The sequence below is a fragment of the Macaca fascicularis genome, chromosome 4 (genome assembly GCF_037993035.2).
Source record: "Macaca fascicularis isolate 582-1 chromosome 4, T2T-MFA8v1.1".
Taxonomy (NCBI): domain Eukaryota; kingdom Metazoa; phylum Chordata; class Mammalia; order Primates; family Cercopithecidae; genus Macaca; species Macaca fascicularis.
This window is the reverse complement of record NC_088378.1, coordinates 138871217-138890503: the sequence shown is the minus strand read 5'-3', so window position 1 is coordinate 138890503 and position 19287 is coordinate 138871217. Positions and strand designations below refer to the sequence as shown.

Here is a 19287-nt window from a genome sequence, read left to right as displayed (position 1 = left end):
TTATATTCAATATGCAGTATCTCCGAAGTGTTATTTGGGGTAAATGGTATGGTGTTTATATGATTACCGTGTTAAGGTGAAGTGGAAGCTTTTTCATCCCACTCTGTAAAGTCAAAAACAGTTATCCTAGGTGCCCTACTCCCTGTTCCTCAAACCATTAACAATGGAGCACACAGGAGTCCCCAGGTGTCCCTCTATGGAAAGGACCCTAACCTATGTGAAATTGCAAATAAATGTCCATGGACAACAATGAACAGCCTTCAAGGAAACCCCAGGAAGAAATATGTGGTAAGGCCACATTTCTTAGATAAGGGTCTGAGTCTCTTCTCCAGAAAAAGTGTCTCTTTATTTCCTGCCCCACCCAACAACCACAGGCCCAACCCCATTCAGCCACAAGAGGCATTTATAACCGTTTTTCTTTATTCTACTTAGTGGGGCACCCAGAAGCTTCCCTGGGGGAAACACTTGTTCAGATAGAGAACACGCAGAAGATGCACGTCACCACCTCCTCTGACTGCTGAGCCCGTACTCTGTCTTTGGCTCAGGCTAGGCCTCTTCTTCTGGGACTTAACGTGGCTCAGCCCTGAGTCGGCCAAGCCCTCCCGGAGGAGACCTGCCCAGCTGCCACCACCACCATTACTGATTGGCTTCCCGGTACTGGTGCAGCAGGTCACTGACATCTGTACTTTCTACTTTTACCCAACCATCTTCCTTCATGTGGTACACTGTGGACAAATGAGAAAAGAACTCGGAGTCACCTTTCAGCTCAGCAAGTTCCTGTCACTGATGTTACGTTGAAGGCAGCAACAAGACACATGCGCAGGCTTAAAACCGTATGACTGGGCCTTTAATGCCCTTCTTCTGACTCTGAAAATTTCCTTCCTACCACTCTCCCTCCTTTGAGTCTTTCAATCTTTTTTTTTTTTCTTTTGAGACAGAGTCTCGCTCTGTGGCCCAGACTGGAGTACAATGGCATGATCTTGGCTCACTGCCAAGTTCCACCTCCCAGGTTCAAGTGATTCTCCTGCCTCAGCCTCCCAAGTAGCTGGGACTATAGGCACCCGTCACCATGTCCGGCAAATTTTTGTATTTTTAGTAGAGATGGGGTTTCATCTTGGCCAGGCTAGTTTCTCAATCTTAAATCACCCCCCAACCGCCCGCTGATTCCTCCCAGACATGATGGTGGGAGCATTGGTCTCTTACTATTGACAACGCCTCCAGAATAGCTGTCTCTGTGAGTGGCATGAGCAATTGCCCTGCGGCCAAGGTCATAGGCCTCTTCAGGGCTAAGATTAGGCCGATAGCCACTGTCCATGACCCCATAGGCATAAGTGTTCCCACTACCAGTGGAGAACATATTTCCTGAGAGCCGAGTCCCATGTTCATTCACGTAGTAGAGTCCAGGACCCTGTAAGATGAAAGATTTCAGGCTGAAATTGGAGAGGAAGATGTTGGTAATATGGAGGTTCAAATGTGAGTCATAAAAAGTGGACAAAAGAATTAATATTACCACAAGAACACTAGAATTAGGAAATCACTCTGGTAAAGTCATAGAACTTTGGAAATAAAAAAGAAAAAACAAACTTGAAGTCAACTATTTAACAAAAGGGACAAGCTTACAAAACACACGAAATGATTCATATCTGGGTCAATAAATAGTCCATGGATATACTGGAACAGTTCTATAACCAAGCGCTCTATATGCCATGCATCTTGTCAGGGAGGGAGTAGGAGCATATGATGGGAAACATATGTCATCCATGGGGGACATGGTGGGGGAACATGGAGAATGGAGAGCACCCACCTTCTTATCCCAGCCACAGATCATGCTGCCCATAGAGAGGCCCATGCCCCGGTACTGGCACATCATGTTGGACAGCAGCTTGGAGGCTGCCGACACCGAAATACGATCTCCATTTCGCAGATAGTACAGCCTGGGTGAGGACAAAGTGCAGTGAGGGAAGGGAGGTTAGCTGTTTCCAACTTGATGAGACAGGAAACGATTGAAGAGATAAGCATTGGAAAGGAATTATTTTGTAGGATCTAAAGATGAGAGAAAGATTTGGAATTTAAAGTATCTGAAGCATACAAAGGCAGCCTAGTAAATGATACTATCCTACCGGGGTGGATGTGTCAGTGTTAAATAACTGACATATTATCTGGCTTATGTGTGGAGCACAGGCTGAGATTTGGGAGAAGGTTCTTATCACCAAAAAGCTGTTTTGTGAAATATGCTATTAGCACTAAGATGGACCGCATAGGACAAGAGTAAGGAGCAATGATCTGAGAGATCCAGGGATTAACCACTAGACTAAGAAAAGAAGATGAGAGGCCTCACTTACCTGCATTCCTTGGCCAGCAGGCGCTCCCAGTACTGACAGTCTGCTGCACAGCCAGACATGGTGCCAAGCAGGTAAGGGTTAATCTCAATCACCTTGTTCACCCGTAAGGTAGCTGGAAGAAGATGGAGTTTTGGGAGAGAAGGGATGACCCCACAGATCCCCCAATGTGTCCTAAATCAATATCCACTTCCACTTAGCTGCAGAGTTGGCCTCCTGTAGAAAGGGGAGCCCAGCCCCCCAGATTCTGGAGCCTGCTGGAGTGTATAGACTCACCAATGTAGGACCCAGCTGAGGCCCGAGAATCCACTGCTACAATCACTCCATGCTGGAACTTGAAGGCAAGCGTGGTGGTGCCATGGGCCATGTCAATCTGAACGTTCCTTTCTCCTTCCCCACCCAGAGACTGGAAGAATTCTGTGGGCTGATAAGAGAAAAGAGGTAGAGAAAGGCAATGAAACATTCTGTAGTAAGAGGCTCCAGGAAAAGGTTTTAGAGAGTATGAGGGTGAGGAGATATGCACAAATTATCTAACCATCAATAAATGAAACAGTTAATAACCCATATCTAGAAGGAAATGACTTGGGAGAAGGAAAAGAAGAGGTATGCTGTATCAACTTTTTCCATTTTCCAGCACAATAGAAATGAAAGCAAGCACTTGTTACCATAATGAAAAAACTTTGAGAGTGACTTAAAGTGTTTCTCCCACGCATAAACCATTCGACCCTCACAAAACACCGTTTAGTAACAGTATCCTCATTTTACAGAAGAGGGGCTTGGGACCTAGACTAAGTGACTTGTTCTAAGTCGCGCAAAAGTGAGTTGCTGAGACGAGGCCAGCAGGCAAAGTTCATAGGTTTCCCAAGACACCATACAGCTCCTATATCATGTGATAACCCCATGAAAAAGGCCCCACGATTTGTGTGTGGACAAGGGCAGGAAAGCTCTCTTGTCTTCCTTTGGGAGCCCCCACCTCACCTGTAACTCTTTGTCCTAACTTGCACTTCCTCCTCTCAGGCCCCATCCCCACGTGGCCTCTTCTTTGGGTCTGGCGCTCTCCAGGACTGAAGGCTGCCCCCCACCCTGTCCCCCGCGCTCCCACTCTCGCCTCCTCCTCTCAGGCGACCCTCCACTCCTCAGCACCCGCCTTCCCTCATCCCTGAGGGTTCCCCTACAGCCCCGACCTGCATTCCCCGGGGTAAGGCGAGCTCTGGAGACCGCATAGAGAAACTGTAGTGTCCTGGGTCCGAGCGATGCCCGCTTCCCGCGACCCGGAGAGCCCATTCCGGCCGCTGCCCTCGGGGGGCTCCGCATACATCCAGTAGCGCCATGACCGCCCAGCACCCGGAGATCTGTCGGTTCTCGGAGGAGGAAGTGAAAGCGAAAGCCACAGATCGAAGGGGAGGGAACCAGAATCTTTTCCACATCCCCCTGCCTTTTCCGAGAAAAGGACAGTTAGTGCCTGGACCAAGACTATCATATTGGGGACCGTCTTCTCTGCTCTCCCTTTATGGGGGTCGGGAGAACGATGGGTCAAGGGTTGTCCGAAGAAAGCGAGAAAGCGACGGGCGCCTTCAAAAGCCCCCTTGGCGATGGGTTACAGTAAGAGGTACTTCCAGGCTTGGGCATCTGCTGGAAACAGGGGTGGGTAGGGTCGTGTCATCTAAAGGCGCAGCCTCAACCAGAAGACTGGAAGTCAGCCAGGAGCTGGGAGTCGTTTCACGCGGGGTGGGGGTTCCTATGAGCATCACTTTACAAAACCAGGAGGGACAGAAGTGAGAGGGGGCAGAGTCTTGGGAACAGGTCCTGGGGCAACTGCAACAGAATATAACCGCCGCGTGTAGGGGAAGGGGGCGCCAGGGAGAGGCCGCAGTCTCTGAATCTTTCCACGGCATCCATCCTAGGGCCCCTCCCAGTTCAACGGTCTCCTAACCTGTAGTCACCCACAAGAGCGTGCCCCTTCTGCCCGCTCTTCCTAGCATTGCTCCTTGCTTGGCCGAGCACTGCGGAGTTTCACGCCTCTAAACCACGCCTCTCCTTGCAACATGTGTTGGCCTCATCTACCCAGCAACTGTCGACGTCACACGACCTGGACCTCCCTGAATGGGAGATATTTACTAGACAATCCCGCCTACTGTTCTGAGGTTTCCCCTCCAGGTGCCGCTTCGCAGCCAGGCGAGCCAGGAAGGACCGAAGCGGGCGAGGTGGTGAGTTGTGAGGCGCGCCCAGTCCCTCCGTTCCCCCCTGGCACTTGCTCTGGCCGCGCCCGCCCCATCTGCCACCTTGGAGAGGCCACGGCTCTGAGCTGCGGCCGCTGGTGCTTTGGTGGGCCCTGTAGCCGGGGTCTTGCTCATTCTTGGGGGTGGGCGTAAGGGGATGGGGGAAGTGGAAGGGGCCTCATAGGAATTAAAAAGCTTAAGGGAAAAAATGATGCACTTAGGGGGTAAAACATTGAGGATAATAAAAGACGAGACACCCCGCGCTGAAAAGTGCGCTGCACTTTGGTGTGCCGGAAACATAAGAAACCACAGTACAAAACACCAATTTTATTATAAATATCAAGCACCTACAGGGTGTTTATGGGCCAGCATACGCCTTCAGTCCTATTGACAATAGCTGATCATCTTTCTGTACATTCTGAACATTTCTCAGTTTTCAGAGTGCTGGCCACACCAAAGCATCAACCCTGGCTCTAAACCCAGTCACACCAAGGAATTACAAATCCTGTGTTTGTCCTCCAGGAAGTCTGCATTATCATGAGGAGCTTGGAAAGGAGGTAACACACTCAAAGTAAATTTCAAGTAACTCCTTCTAGAGGCAGCTGCCTACTCTGCAGCTGTGGTTCTCCACCACAGAGAGAAGAAAAGGGAGGGAGATGGAGTGCGCAGGTCTGAGAAGGCTTTCATTCTGGAGCATCTGCAGGAGCCTGTACCATGGCCCAGTAGCACCCCTTTTTCTCCATGAGCTGCTGGTGGGTTCCCCCCTCCCGGATAGTGCCTCCTTCCAGAAAGAGGATGTGGTCAGCCTGCTCCACCAGGCTGAGGTTCTGGGTGATGAGAAGCACTGAGCGAGAGTACCGCTCAGGACTTTCATACAGGAGCTGCTCCACCTGAGGAAAGACATCGGACCATCAGAGCTGGGAGCCCAGGGAGCCACCTTTGTTTCCAGGGCTGGGACTGACCTCACAGGATCACTGTTGACTCTGCCAACAACCCTAAGGACACCAAAGTTTCCCATTCTGAGTACTTCTCTGCAAACCCTTTGTTTCATTAAGAACTGTTTTAAATGAAGGGTGCAAAAGTGGGATCAAAGTGAGAGTCCTAGAGTGAAACACATGACAGAAGAATAAAGACTATTGAATAGTCCTCTTCTCTACCCATGGACTTGGAATTTTTATATTAGATTTTAAGGAAATATAACTTAGTAGTAAAGAGGTGAGCCTTCAAGTCAGGCAGATCCAAATTTGGGTCAAGGCTGCACCACTCAAAAGCTATATGACCTCTATATGAGCAGCTTATTCAATCTCTTTTAGCCTCCATTTTGTCATCTGTAGAATGATGATAAATGCCTAGCTCAGAAGGATTCCTAATGAATAAATGAGTGGCAGTGTGTGTAAAGAGACTAGCTTAATTAATATTATGATTAGGATGGGCTGGGCCCAGTGGCTCATGCCTCTAATCCTAGCACTTTGGGAGGTCAAAGTGGGAAGATCACTTGAGCCCAGGAGTTCAAGGCCAGCCTAGGCAACATAGTGGGACCCTGTCTGTACCAAAAAAAATTTAAAAATAAACAATATTATGAGGATGGCTTTTTTGTTATGTTTCGCTTTAGAAATTGAGTCTATAGGATTGGGCTCGGTGGCTCACACCTATAACTCCAGCCCTTTAGGAGGCTGAGGTGGGCAGACTACCTGAGCTCAGGAATTCAAAGCCATGTACACACACGCACATGCACACAGACACACTCATGCATGGGCAACATGGTGAAACCCCATCTCTACTAAAAATACAAAAGTCAACCAGGCATGGTGGCGTATGTCTGTAGTCCCAGCTACTCTGGAGGCTGAGGGGAGAATCGCTTGAGCCCAGGAGGTTGAGGCTGCAGTGAGCCAAGATTGTGCCACTGCGCTCCAGCTTGGGCAACAGAGTGAGATATTGTCCAAAAAAAAAAAAAAAGAAAAAAATGAAAGAAAGAAAGTCAGTCTGTAGTTTGTCAATAGTCTCTTTTAACTGGTGCTAGGTGTCTTGTCTTTGCCTTGTCTTCTATCTCTACTCCTTGGGGAGGCATCCAATGGAACTGGATTTGGGAACTGAGAATTGCAAGGACTGGTTTGTATAATTATGATGTTAGTAAAACTAACGGAAGATGTATAAAAGAGGCAAGATGGGGTGGGATATAGGCATTAAGAAGATGACTGCCTCACCCGTAACTGGCTGTTTGCATCCAGGGCACTGGTGGCATCATCCAGGATAAGTACACATGGCTTCCGGATCAATGCTCGGGCCAACGCCACTGCCTGTCGCTGACCCCCGGACAGCTGGCTTCCAGCCTCGCCTACCTCTGCAGAGCAAAGGGCCAAGATGAGAACTGTAGAGCCATATGTGTGTGTGCATATACACACATGCACATGCACGCAGACACACTCATGCATTCACGCACTCACACACACCAAGATCTGACAGTTGTAGCTGGATAGGGGAGATTCTGGGAGGGTGAACAGAATCCTGAGGATGTCAGGATGAAGAAGCCATAGGAGCACGACCTTACAACTTCAAATTGATGTCCATGAGTCAGGAGGAACTGAAGGATAAAGGCAAGACTACTGGGGTTTCAGCAAAGGTAAAGATGGCTGGGTGGTGAGATGAGTGGAGAGAGTACCTGTGTCATAGCCCCGAGGGAGTCCAGAGATGAAACTATGGGCCCCAGACTTTACTGCAGCAGCTGTGATTTCCTCCATAGTTGGCTTCTGGGTCAGGCCATAGGCAATATTTTCTTGAAGACTTCTTCCAAATACCTGTGGCTCTTGTCCCACTGCAGCCACCTGAGATGAAATATGATGAAGAGTCATAGAACAAGGCACACGGGAGTATGGTTATCTGGAGATTGAAGACTCAAAATCTTTATTGAGAACATGTCACGAAATCATACTACCTCCCTCCTGACCACACCACCATCTCCACCCAAGGTCTCTTATCATTCCCTAACTCCCCTTTCAGAGTGCTCAGTAAGAACGCTCTTCTTAGTTGATGCTCCCTGCCTTCCTTCATGCCACCTTCTTGCATACCTGCTTGTGCAGGTAGCGGTGCTCGTATTGGGGAAGTGGCTTCCCATCCAACAGCAGCTGTCCCCCGGTGGGCTGGTACAGATTCTGCAGCAGGGAAGCCACTGTGCTCTTCCCAGACCCATTGGGTCCCACCAGCGCCGTCACCTCGCCAGGGCGTAGGGTGAATGTCAGCCCCTAGAGGCCAGAGAAGCACACAATAAGAGGCTACCAAGGCCTCTAACCTATAGGGTGTTATTGCCTTGTTACATAGCATGATGTCTTACCCCAGAAGGAAAAGAGGGAAACATAGCAACTCCTACCCTCCCACATGCACAGATCTCTGTCTGGGTGATGCCTCCCCAAGGAGTAGAGATAGAAGATGTGGCAAAGACAAGGGCAGACACCCAGCACCACTAGGCCACACACTTGATGTCAGATACCACCAGGAAATGAAAAATCACATTCCAAATTACAAAGGAGAAGGAAAGATGGAAGACCGAAGACACAGATTTTGCTGCAGCAGTTCCTTGGAATGTGAGAGCACTCGCTTCGAAACCTCTTCTCCCATTCTCTTTGGAAGCCCAAACTGGGTTCTCGAGTTTGGGGAAGATTTGTGGAACAGACAATGCTTACCATTATCTTTAAAGGGTTAGGAAGGATATGTGCTTGGCAGTAAGCAGGCTGAAGGTAGGAAGAAGATGTAGGATGGCAGAATTATAGTTGTGGAATACAGGGAGTGGTAGGTTGTACCTGTAGCACTAAGACATCTGGACGGTTTGGGTAGGCAAAGGAGACATCTTGGAACTGGACAAGGCCCTCCAAGTGTAAGGGAGTCAACAGACCACTGGGTGGGCAGCGCGGGGTGCGGTCCAGGTACTCAAATATTTTCTCTGAGGAGCCCACAGCCTTCTGTACTCTGGGGTAGACGGAGAGCAGTACCTAGAGGGAGGTAAGAATAGTGAAAGTGAGGTGGGAGACCTAGTCTGCTTGCCAGCATTATGTGAAGTGAGAAGGGTAAAGAATGGAAAGAAATCACACAGATGGTGCTGGGCCAGAGGAAGGAATCACACTGGGGAGTGAAGGTGGAAGGACCTCACCTCCACAGCCACGGTGAACTGCATCTGGTAGAGAACAAATGTGACAAGGTTCCCACTGCTTACAGCCCCGCTGGTCACCAGCTGCCCACCGATGTAGAGGATTCCCACCTTCAGCAGCATGCCTGAAATCTATAGAGACCACAGGAAAAAAGGGACTGAGGTAGAGAAATCTGGAGGGGACACAAAGAACCACAGTCATTCACATAAAGGAAATATCAAGTCCCCTTCTCCCAAGTGACATCGGTAGGCTCAATAGGTAGACAGGAGAATGACCCAGAGACCCCAGGGAGTCTGACTCAATGCACATCATGGAAGTCACGGTTATCTTCACCACCATCACCACCATCACCTTGTCTGGGGAGCATTTTACTCTTCGCAAGAGGTTTTCATTCAAGTGATGTCAGCTAGTACATCAAGAGCCCTATAAAGAAGGTTATATCACTCCATTTTTGAAAAATGAGGAAACAGTCAGCCGGGCACGGTGGCTCATGCCGGTGATCCCAATACTTTTGGAGGCCGAAGCGGGTGGATCAGGAGATTGAGACCATCCTGGCTAACATGGTGAAACCTGGTATTTCCAACCATTTCCCAGTAAAGGAGGAGTGGGAGCAGGGTCATAGGAATGGGAATGGAGTTACGGCATCTTAAGGACAAGGGAATGGGTATTCATCTTCAGGTGCTCACACTAGTGGTCCAGGAGTTGACTGCATAGGCCACAGCCTCCTTCTGGTTGAGTGTCTTTATTTCTTGCAGCTTTTCCCTAAACTTCTGGACTTCACCCTCCTCGTTGGCAAAGCTTCGAACTGTAGGCATGGCCGACAGAGCCTCAATGGCCACCTGGCTGGACTTTGCCAGAGATTCCCGCACCTGCACTGCCAACAACTGTGGAGACATAGACAAGAGATGTCACACAGGTTGGCAAACCATCAGGGACACTAACACCTGAGTTACCTATTTGGAAATTAAAGGTGAGAAGAGGCAGAGGAAAGGGAGAAAAGAGAAAGAGACACAGCTATGTCCCTTAGATACTAAAGAAATACAAGGAAGAGGAAAATGACTCAGAATGGGTTGGGGATCAAATTCTTAACGACAGATTGTGGGCAGAAGCTAGAAAACAAGACCCAGAGAGTATGAAGATTAATGTTGAGCAACCTGGGAACATGGACCAGAGGGACAGGGCGTTCCATGAAGACGGAGAATCAGTAAGGGCGCCAGGAAAGTTGGACTGAAAGCAATGTGAGAGGAACTGAGTGTGCCAAGTCTGGGAGATGAGGGTCTGTGTAGTGCGGGCCAACTCCATGAACATACCTGATACCATTTTCCCACCTTCTTGGGCAGAAGGAAAAGCAGAGGCAGGGTGACCAGGGTGACCATGGTGAGGGACACTGACCCCCAGAGCATGATCCCCAAGAGACATAGGCCTCGAACCAGGTACCACAGAAATAAGCTCAGATTCTCACTCAGAGCATCACTCAGGGCGGAAGTGTCCTCTGTTACCCGAGACGTGATGTTACCTGCAGGGTTGGGGAGAAAAGAGTGAGGTGAATCAGACAGGTTCCAAGTGATGAGAGGAACTAACAATGAGCCAGGGTGCCAGGGTCGGGGCATCAGTATGGGGTTCTAAGGAGGCTGCAGGAAACAATGTTAGGGTTCTGCAGAGGTCTGCAAATCTCAGTGCAGGGAGGATAAGTGTTAAAGAGGAAAGGCCTGACCCAAGACCTGCATTTTAATTATAAAGTCATTGATGCACATGTGAATTTCCATTTTCCTGAAAGCTTTCTGTTCCCTAAAGAACCTGTATGTCCCATGCTATACACACAGGCAGGAAGAGCTTAAACTGGTCACATAACAGAGATGGAGGAGGAGGGTGCTGCTAGAAAGCATGCCAAAGTCTGTGGAGCACTCACTGGGACTAGAGTTCTAACCCCAGGTGTGTCTCTAGCCCTATGTCACTGTGCAGTTTCTAGTGCTGCTAGAAAGCATGCTGAAGTGTCTGGAGCACTCAAGGGACCAGGGTTCTAACCCCAAGTGTGTCTCTAGCCGTATGTAACTGTGCAGTTTCGCATTTAGGGTCTTGGCCTCAGTTTCCTTCTCTGTCAGATGAGGCAGTTGGTCTCTATGAGCTCAAAATTTCCAGGTTTGAAATTCTATGGTTTCTATCTAAGGATATATAGGAATAGATTTATGAGAAAATGCTAGATGAAAACTCTAGGTTTTTCTTAAGGTAAGGAGGACAATATTTTGCTCCTGAGGTATATCAAGAATGAGAAAGAACAATGTGTATGTGTGTGTGTGTGTGTGTGTGTGTGTGTGTGTGTGTGAGAGAGAGAGAGACAGAGACAGAGGGTATATCAAGAATGAGAAAGAACAATGTGTGTGTGCGTATGTGTGTGTGTGTGAGAGAGACAGAGAGAGACAGAGAGAGACAGAGAGAGACAGAGAGAGACAGAGAGAGGGTATATCAAGAATGAGAAAGAACAATGTGTGTGTGCATATGTGTGTGTGTGTGAGAGAGAGAGAGAGAGACAGAGAGAGAGGGTATATCAAGAATGAGAAAGAACAATGTGTGTGTGTGTGTGTGTGAGAGCGAGAGAGAGAGAGCGGGGATGGGGGAGATCAAGGCAGATGTATGAGGATATAAACAGTACATGGGGTATAATGAAAGAGTTTCAGGAGAAACCTGTTTGGTTCTGTTGGAAAAACTCTGTCTCCTGGCGCAGGACAGCACCAAACACCTCTCCCTGCAAGTGGCTGTGCACGTGGCCCATGGTGGTGTTATAGATCCCGTCACCCATGAACTCCAGCACTGCACTAGAAAGAACCCGGAAAAAAAGGGGGTCAGGGTGTGTTCAGGGAACAGACTGAAGGTCCAGGTATCCCCATATAAGTGCATTTTGGACAGCAGCCCCAATTTCCAACTCCCTCATTTGCAGGGTGCCCCATTTTCAGCCCCCAGACCTGGCTATGGTGAGAATGGACATGAGAGTTAAGTTTCGAGTGAAGGTATCGGCTGAGCCATCTTGTAGAATCCAGTCAGTGATACGGCCCGTAAAGAATGGAATGGCCATCTCCCCTGAAGAAAGAGAAGACAGGTCACAAACAAATATTAAGTCTAAGTAGGTCAGTTCCAGTCAGACTGGTCCCACCACGCCTCCTCACCATTATTCTGGAGGGCATCAGCAGAAAGGAAACACTGACGTCTCAATCCCGAACCGAAATAGGCTGCCCTGGAACTCACTACCCTGTGGTTGCTCTACCAGAACTTTCAGGATTTTATTAGGAAGGCTGGAGATCATGAAGTAGAAAAGCCTCCTGTTAGAGATGAGGATGCCCCGCCCTTCGGCCCCAGAGCAAAGGATTTCCCCGCCTCCGGCGTGGCCCAGAGAATCAAGACCCGGCCATCAATCAAGCCTCGAACTTCTGGCCCTGCCAGTCCAATGCCGTTTCTTCTACACTGAAGTGGTGTTCCAAGACCCATGCTAGGATTCCTTCCCCTGCTCCACATTTCCCAGAACCCACGCTACTCTACCTCACTGACAATTACTTTTGATTCCTGTCCCGGTCCCCTTATGTCCTCCCCTCTTGCCCTGCGTTCCCCTTACCAAGAGAGGAGAGGATCACCAGGACCAGGAACAGCGAGAGCCGGCGCATCTCCGAGCCCAGGCAGCCTAGAAGCCGACGCACAGGGTCTCCAGAGACGCCCTGACCGCCGGTCACCCAGAGGCTCCCGAGTTTGTGCCACAGGGCTGCTGCGGGCAGTGCTGCTGCATAACTGACGACGAAGGCGCTAGGGTGACTTCCCCAGTGCAGTAGCCTGGTGCTATCCGCGGCCCCTGGAGCTCCCCACGAGATCAACTCTCGGAACAAGGCAAGTCCCGGCAGGGCCAAGCCCAGTGCCGCAGCTAATGGCTCCAAAGCAGCCAGCCAGCCCTGGGCACCTGCGTTTTCGCTCTTGGAGCCAACTGTTGCCCTGAGGACCCCGCAGGCCCCCAGCCAGAGCACGGCCCAGCGGCTCAGGCCCACCGCCCAGACCTGGAGCAGCGGCAGCGCGGTGGGCACCAGCAGAGAGAATATGCGGGGTAGCGCGGTCCGGAGCAGCACCCAGTCGGTGAGAAGTAGCAGTACTGTCCCCAGCCATGCGAGAGAAGCTCCAGGAAGGCAGCGGCACCCGCGGGGAGCGGGGCACCTAGAGCTAGCCATTGGCACCCCGACGCCGTTCAGGTCCCGGCCGGCCCTGGGACTCTCCGTGCTCCAGCGGGGCCTGAGGCTCTGGGTACCGCGGAGTCCGCCCCTACTGGCGGCTGGGGGAGGGAGAGAGGGCGGAGCTCTCGGAAAGTCCCAGGAACAGTCTGATCCTGCGCTGGCGAGAAGCGCAGCCACTTAGGGGAAAGCGAAATCGAAAGCGGCCGCCTGCTCACTAGATACGCCTACTTCCAAAAGTGGCCTGCCCAGACTATTTTGGGAGCAAGCGTGGAAATCAGATCTGAGAATCTTGGGAGCAACCCTGGTGCCCAATTTTCTCCGTCACGCACACCCCTCCCGCCTCTCCCTGCCTCCTGCCTTCCCACTAGCACCAGTTTTCCCACCCCAGCCTCAGGGCGGGGCTGTCTCGTCACTTGTCTCCGGGCAGATCTGCCCTATACAGGTTAGCGCCGCGCGCAAAGCCGCCGCGCAGCGCGCAAAGGCGCACAGCAGCACCCAGGCGCCTCCTGGCGGCGCCGCGAAGGGGCGGGGCTGTTGGCTGCGCGCTGCGCGCTGTCCCAGGTCAGAAACCAGTGCCCCAGGCGGCGAGGAGAGCGGCGCCTGGCAGGGATGCTGCGGGCAGGAGCACCAACCGGGGACTTACCCCGGGCAGGAGAAGTCCACACCGGGGTAATGGGTCTGGGCTTGAGGGTTGGCACAGGGATGGAGGAGGTGTACCGGCCAGGGGACCCTGGAAGCGCGGAGAAGTGAATGCAGAGACCGACGGGAACGTAGGGAGGTAGCCTCTAGCAGCCAGCACTTGCAACCCGCAGTCAGCATAGGGTATTTCTTTTCTTGGGGGGCGGGGGGGGTCGCCTAGCGTGTCCGTGAAGGGACCAGGCACGCGAGGCTGGTGGAAAAGGGGGTGCTTTGACTCCTAGCTGGAAGCGTCAAGGGGAAGCTACTCTAAAGCGCTTTCGCTTTCACTCTGGTCCCAGACAGTGGGGGCTGGTTAAATCAAGAAAGGGGGTTGGGGATGGTGCAAAGAGATGAAGAAATGGTTCCCTGGGTGAAGTAGAACAGCACTTGGGAGAAGGAAATATAGGCACTTATTGAGAAGGACCAATTCATCACACAGACTTTTGATAAACTTGCCACTGGGTAACTCTTAGCCCAAGCACTGATAATGGGGGTTCTGCGTTAACCAGTGATGCCCTTCCCTAGCTTGACCCAGAAAGGCTCCTCCTTGGCCCAGATGCTGCCTTGCTCCCTTCCCTGTGTCTTCCCTGCCCACTCCCATGTGCCCACTGGGGGGACTTTGCTTAGGATGGGCGCCTGGGGCAGATGGCAGTCCCAAGACTGGCTGGCTGGCTTCTGCTCTGGACTACTGCCACCACTCGTGGCTTGGGGGCAGCTTTGTTACAGAGGAATAGCCTCTAACTTGAAGTTAACCCTGTTCTTTGACCCTCTGTTCATGATAAGTCGGTCCGTCGGAAAGCACACTCAGAGAAGCGTCCTTTGGGGCCAGAGTAATTTACAGCCTGGTAAGAAAGGCACAGTGAAACCACTTATACTCTGGGAAATCTCCCCTCACTGCCAAATGAGCAGTGGCAAGTAGGAAGTAGAAGTGGAAACAAGGGATAAGAGTTAGACCTGAATTTTAGTCCCAGGTCTACTATTAATTCTGTGTGACTCTGCATAAGTCGTTTGCATTTTCTGTGACTTGGTTTCCTCATTTGAACCGAGGATCTTTAAGACTCCTTCCAACTCAGCAGCAGGAAAAATGTAGCTCTATCTCCCCTCACTTTTTCTTGATTCTTTTCTTGACCTGGAAAAGTCAACTTAAACTTCTCAGTCAAATCCTCTCTTGGTACAAATTTACCCCCCTGGCTGCTGAGATATTTACCTCTTGATCAGAAATTCCATAACTGAAACTTTTATTTTAAACCATCTACGTGTTCCTTGCTGCTTCTCTCCTGCCTTGCCGCTGGCCATGCTAACCACTGCCCTCCTCGATTTTTTCCACTGTTCAATAAATTGAAAGAGCTCACTTCTGATGAAATGGGGGTTGAGAGTGGAGGATTGTGAACAAAAGAAAAGAAAAGAAAAGGCTGACCTTGTTTCCCAGAATCATAGTCAAATGCTCTGTGTTGGGTCTAAACCACATCTGCACATACTAGGAGCCTTTCCCATGGAGATAATTTTCACTTGTGGAGCTGCTTCACTTCTACCTGTAGGAACCTCATCTCCACCTCTCTCTTTACAGTGGAGAGGATTCCACTAGGCAAGTTGGAACTCAGGGCCACAGTTCTTTCTGTGTTGTATCACAGCTGCGCTGTGGCATTCCCCTGCAGCCAGATGAAGCAATAGATAAAGTGGAAAGATGAAGGGAAAAAAGCCTGTACTGACAGTCAGCTCTGGCCTGTTACTGTGTGATCTTTGAGCCAGTCAACTTCGCCTCTCTGGGAATATTTTTTCTTCTCTAACATGAGGGCATCAAGGCTCTTCCTGCCCTGATATTCCATATTCTGTGTCTCTGCAGACCACCATCATGGCAGTGGAGTTTGACGGGGGCGTTGTGGTGGGTTCTGATTCCCGAGTGTCTGCAGGGTAAGTAAAAGTGAAGATGTATGCATTTGGAAAGAAGCTAATGGCCTCAAATACACATTTTTCTTACCCATTCATGAAAAGACTGGCAAATCGGAGCTTTGGAGGAATGGAGTTGACCTTCCCAAAAAGCCACTATGATAAGCTATTTGGTGGGCGCTTGGGTCTCTGAATTTGTGGAGGAGGATCTGGGGTCTGAATGCGTATGTGACCTGTCCCAGTAGTGTACAGGGATGAGTGTAAAGGAATAGGGTCTGAGTGGGGGACAGGAGACAGATTTTTGAGGAGCTTCTTTCCATCTGTATTTAGAGATCAAAAAGATGATTCTGTCAAGCAGATACCTGGTTTCTCATTTACCATATATTGAACTATGTTGTCTCTTTCCCCCCTCCTAACCAATTTCCTCACATGCAAAATGAGTATATAGGGTTAGGTCAATATTACTTACATTATGTTCCATAGAACATAGTTATGTTCTATGTTAATAGCATAGATTGTTAATAGCAAAGAAAAATTGATGAGGCATATTTTTCTTACCTTAGCATTTTTTGCTTTGTTATAAAATCTAAGCCTGAAAAATAAACCTAATTTTGATTAACATCTGCAGTGATTAATAATATCTGAGATGATTATTTGCCTCCTGCTTTAATCCAAGCATTAAACTTCATGCTATTCTCTTGTCAAATAAATTTGAGAGACATTGAATGATCACCTTCAAAAATTCCTGAGTTCTGGTTGGGTGCAGTGGCTCACATCTGTAATCTCAGCACTTTGGGATGCCGAGGTGGGCAGATATTTGAGGTCAGGAGTTCAAGATCAGCCTGGCCAACATGTTGAGACCCTGTCTGTAATGAAAATACAAAAATTAGCCGGGCTTGGTGATTGATGCCTGTAATCCCAGCTACTCGGGAGGCTGAGGCAGGAGAATCACTTGAACCCGGGAGGCAAAGGTTGCAGTGAGCCCAATATTGCACCACTGAACTCCAGCCTGGGTGATAGAGTGAGACTCTGTCTCAAAAAAAAAAAAAAAAAGAAAAAATTCCTGAGTTTTAACTTGGTGACTGTTGACTCCCTCCTAACAGCGAGGCGGTGGTGAACCGAGTGTTTGACAAGCTGTCCCCCCTGCACCAGCGCATCTACTGTGCACTCTCCGGTTCAGCTGCCGATGCCCAAGCCGTGGCCGACATGGCTGCCTACCAGCTGGAGCTCCATGGGTATGAAGCTCTGGAGTTCTGACACCCCACCCACTAGAGCTCCCCCAACTTGCATGAATCCCTGTACAGTGTGCTGTTCCAGGAGCTGGACACTAGGAAATGAAAGATTCTTGTTTTGGCTGCTGCTGGCACTTGAATCTGCCAGTTTCTGCATCTGTAAAGTGGAGACAATATAGTACCTTATGAGACGGTTAATTGGAGAACCACGTTATATATGCAAACACAGTTTAAAAGCTGTAAATCACTATCCTAACATAAATAATCAGGAAGAAGGTGATATTGTGACCCACCCTAATATCAGGCAGTTACCGTATGAGAAATCAAAGTCGTTGGGATGGAAGTAACCTTATCTGCTTTTCCCCATTAGGGCAGGGCCCTTGCTGCCAAAAGAAAGTTATGTGGGTGGGGCTCAGCGAAAGAGAGTGAGCAATTGAAGGGTTCTTACCAGTTGGTGGTGTGGGACTCTGGTTCCCCTGTACATGTGGGAGGGAGGCTGCAGTTTGAGCTATTGCAGCTATAGTTTTCAGGGTTCGTTTAGCAGGGATGATGGTAACAGTATAGGAGAGTGAGACTTAAAATTCTATCAACCTTTATTCCTAATATTTCCTTCAGGATAGAACTGGAGGAACCTCCACTTGTTCTGGCTGCTGCAAATGTGGTGAGAAATATCACCTACAAATATCGAGAGGACTTGTCTGCACATCTCATGGTAGCTGGCTGGGACCAACATGAAGGGGGTCAGGTGAGTTTCTCCCAAAGCGCTCTCTCCTCTGGGCTTCCCCACACTCCTGTAGGGGGAGATGGAAGTCCTATGTCATTCTAGCAATGAGTTCCAAGGACACTTGAAAGTATAGTACATTTGGGACATGAGATACCAGGGCTTCATTGCAGGGTGCACAGACCACTTAATGTCTCAGTGGGAAGGAAGGGCTTGATGATTCTTTAACCTGAGGATCCCTCTCCCAGGTATATGGAACCCTGGGAGGAATGCTGACTCGACAACCTTTTGCCATCGGTGGCTCCGGCAGCACCTATATCTATGGTTATGTGGATGCAGCATATAAGCCAGGCATGTCTCCAGAGGAGTGCAGGCGCTTCACCACAGACGGTAACCAGCCAAGTGGAAGGGTACCTGGGGAGGGCTTTTAAACATGGGAAGGAAGTAGATTATGAGGAACAGGAAGAGAAATACAGGGGTGACCATTTAAGTTAATGCCCAAACTAGTACACTTTTAAAAGTGAAAAGGGGCAGGACAAATGCAAAGCTCAATGGGGCTCTTGGGCAATACGGATAAACCAGGGCTGTTCTGAGTAAATCAAATGAGGATACACAGTCACTGTAAGAACCAGTGGTGTGCTAAGCACAATGGCTCACACCTGTAATGCCAATACTTTGGGAGGCTGAGGCAGGAGGATTACTTGAGCCCAGGAGTTTGAGGCCAGCCTAGGCAAGATGGTGAAACCCTGTCTCTACAGAAAAACAATTAAAAAAAAATACAAAAAAAAAAAAGAGCTGGGCATAGTGGTGCACACTTGTAGTCCCAGCTACTCAGGAGGCTGAGGAGGAAAGATCATCTGAGCTGGGGAGATCAAGGCTGTGGTGAGCGGTGATTGCACCACTGCACTCCAGCCTAGGTGATAGAGTGAGACCCTGTCTGAAAAAAAAAAAAAAAAGAACCAGTGGTGTACTGAGGTGTGCTGAGGCTGGCTTGGGACCGCTCATGAGAGATGATTGTTAAATAGTCAAGGATTTGTGAGCTGCTCGTTAAGCTATTTGTAACTTGCAGTTGATCATAGCGGGAGCATTTACATCATGGACATCAGCAGATGCCACATATGGAAGCCTTCTTTTAAAAACACTGACTTAGCAGCACACCACTAAATATGTCTTTCTGAAAGATGAGTTTTGAGGTGAAAGCAGTAGTAGGCATATGGATGGAGGGGGAATAAAAATATTTTTGAAGCTAAGCCATTCTCTTTCTCCCTCTCTCCAACTTGAAACCCTCTGCAGCTATTGCTCTGGCCATGAGCCGGGACGGCTCAAGCGGGGGTGTCGTCTACCTGGTCACTATTACAGCTGCTGGTGTGGACCATCGAGTCATCTTGGGCAATGAGCTGCCAAAATTCTATGATGAGTGAACCTTCCCCAGACTTCTCTTTCTTATTTTGTAATAAACTCTCTAGGACAAAAACCTGGTACGGTCGTTGGGAAATGAGTGCTCAGGGAGATGGAGCTTAGGGGAGGGCGCTTCTTCCCTCCTAGATGTCAGCATACACTCTTTCTTCTTTTGTCGCAGGTCTAAAACATCTTTCCTAGAGAAAACAAAAGGGACTAAACTAGAAGTATAAAGAGCACTATACATGACAGGTCATCACGTACTGAATGATTTTGAAGTACTACAAACAATAAAAATTCTTATTCTTGTGCCCAAGGGATGAGGATGCAAGTGAGGTGGTGGGAATCTTTCCTTTGAGGCTAAGACTGACAGATAGGCAAGACACCTGCACACATGAGAATTAGCTAAGTCTATCAGCAAACTCACATGTAAAAGAATTCCTTTCATAATGCATTCATTCACATTAAA

At 49.3% G+C, this 19287-nt stretch overlaps 4 protein-coding genes and 1 long non-coding RNA gene across 30 annotated transcripts; 2 read left to right on the top strand and 3 right to left on the bottom strand.

Moving 5' to 3' along the window:
• Window positions 1-327: 327 nt before the first annotated feature.
• Window positions 328-4356, bottom strand: PSMB8 (proteasome 20S subunit beta 8). Of its 2 annotated transcripts, none has more exons than XM_074038390.1 (6): window positions 3953-4356; window positions 2616-2763; window positions 2343-2454; window positions 1805-1934; window positions 1204-1408; window positions 328-725 (listed from the first exon to the last, which is right to left on the bottom strand). In XM_074038390.1, the coding sequence occupies exons 1-6, from the start codon at window positions 4232-4234 to the stop codon at window positions 637-639; spliced, it is 966 nt and encodes a 321-aa protein (XP_073894491.1). In that variant the 5' UTR covers window positions 4235-4356; the 3' UTR covers window positions 328-636. The 2 variants fall into 2 exon arrangements, with proteins under 2 accessions (XP_073894491.1, XP_005553417.3); XM_005553360.5 differs by lacking the exon at window positions 3953-4356 and adding an exon at window positions 3524-3721.
• LOC123572913 (uncharacterized) lies at window positions 3362-6143 on the top strand. Of its 22 annotated transcripts, none has more exons than XM_074038392.1 (3): window positions 3362-3941; window positions 4319-4546; window positions 5081-6143. In XM_074038392.1, the coding sequence occupies exons 1-3, from the start codon at window positions 3669-3671 to the stop codon at window positions 5117-5119; spliced, it is 540 nt and encodes a 179-aa protein (XP_073894493.1). In that variant the 5' UTR covers window positions 3362-3668; the 3' UTR covers window positions 5120-6143. The 22 variants fall into 22 exon arrangements, 12 of the variants coding, with proteins under 12 accessions (XP_073894493.1, XP_065400260.1, XP_045246594.2 ...); XM_065544188.2 differs by having other exon boundaries at window positions 4319-4664; XM_045390659.3 differs by having other exon boundaries at window positions 3362-3948; window positions 4497-4546; window positions 4992-6143.
• Window positions 4871-12998, bottom strand: TAP1 (transporter 1, ATP binding cassette subfamily B member). The gene is made up of 11 exons (XM_005553361.4): window positions 12302-12998; window positions 11658-11772; window positions 11380-11510; window positions 10008-10213; window positions 9384-9581; window positions 8700-8828; window positions 8353-8541; window positions 7624-7797; window positions 7218-7380; window positions 6763-6899; window positions 4871-5448 (listed from the first exon to the last, which is right to left on the bottom strand). Exons 1-11 carry the CDS (start codon window positions 12897-12899, stop codon window positions 5242-5244), a joined length of 2247 nt encoding a protein of 748 aa, XP_005553418.3. The 5' UTR covers window positions 12900-12998; the 3' UTR covers window positions 4871-5241.
• Window positions 12081-18894, top strand: PSMB9 (proteasome 20S subunit beta 9). Of its 4 annotated transcripts, none has more exons than XM_065544190.2 (6): window positions 12081-12567; window positions 15424-15491; window positions 16571-16702; window positions 17315-17444; window positions 17669-17810; window positions 18714-18894. In XM_065544190.2, the coding sequence occupies exons 2-6, from the start codon at window positions 15433-15435 to the stop codon at window positions 18839-18841; spliced, it is 591 nt and encodes a 196-aa protein (XP_065400262.1). In that variant the 5' UTR covers window positions 12081-12567; window positions 15424-15432; the 3' UTR covers window positions 18842-18894. The 4 variants fall into 4 exon arrangements, with proteins under 4 accessions (XP_065400262.1, XP_045246583.1, XP_045246582.2 ...); XM_045390648.2 differs by having other exon boundaries at window positions 12081-12807; XM_045390647.2 differs by lacking the exon at window positions 12081-12567 and adding an exon at window positions 13468-13571.
• On the bottom strand, window positions 16117-16856 carry LOC141410127 (uncharacterized). Its single transcript, XR_012433950.1, has 2 exons — window positions 16752-16856; window positions 16117-16329 (listed from the first exon to the last, which is right to left on the bottom strand). It is a non-coding gene; the product is annotated as an uncharacterized lncRNA (long non-coding RNA).
• Window positions 18895-19287: the final 393 nt, after the last annotated feature.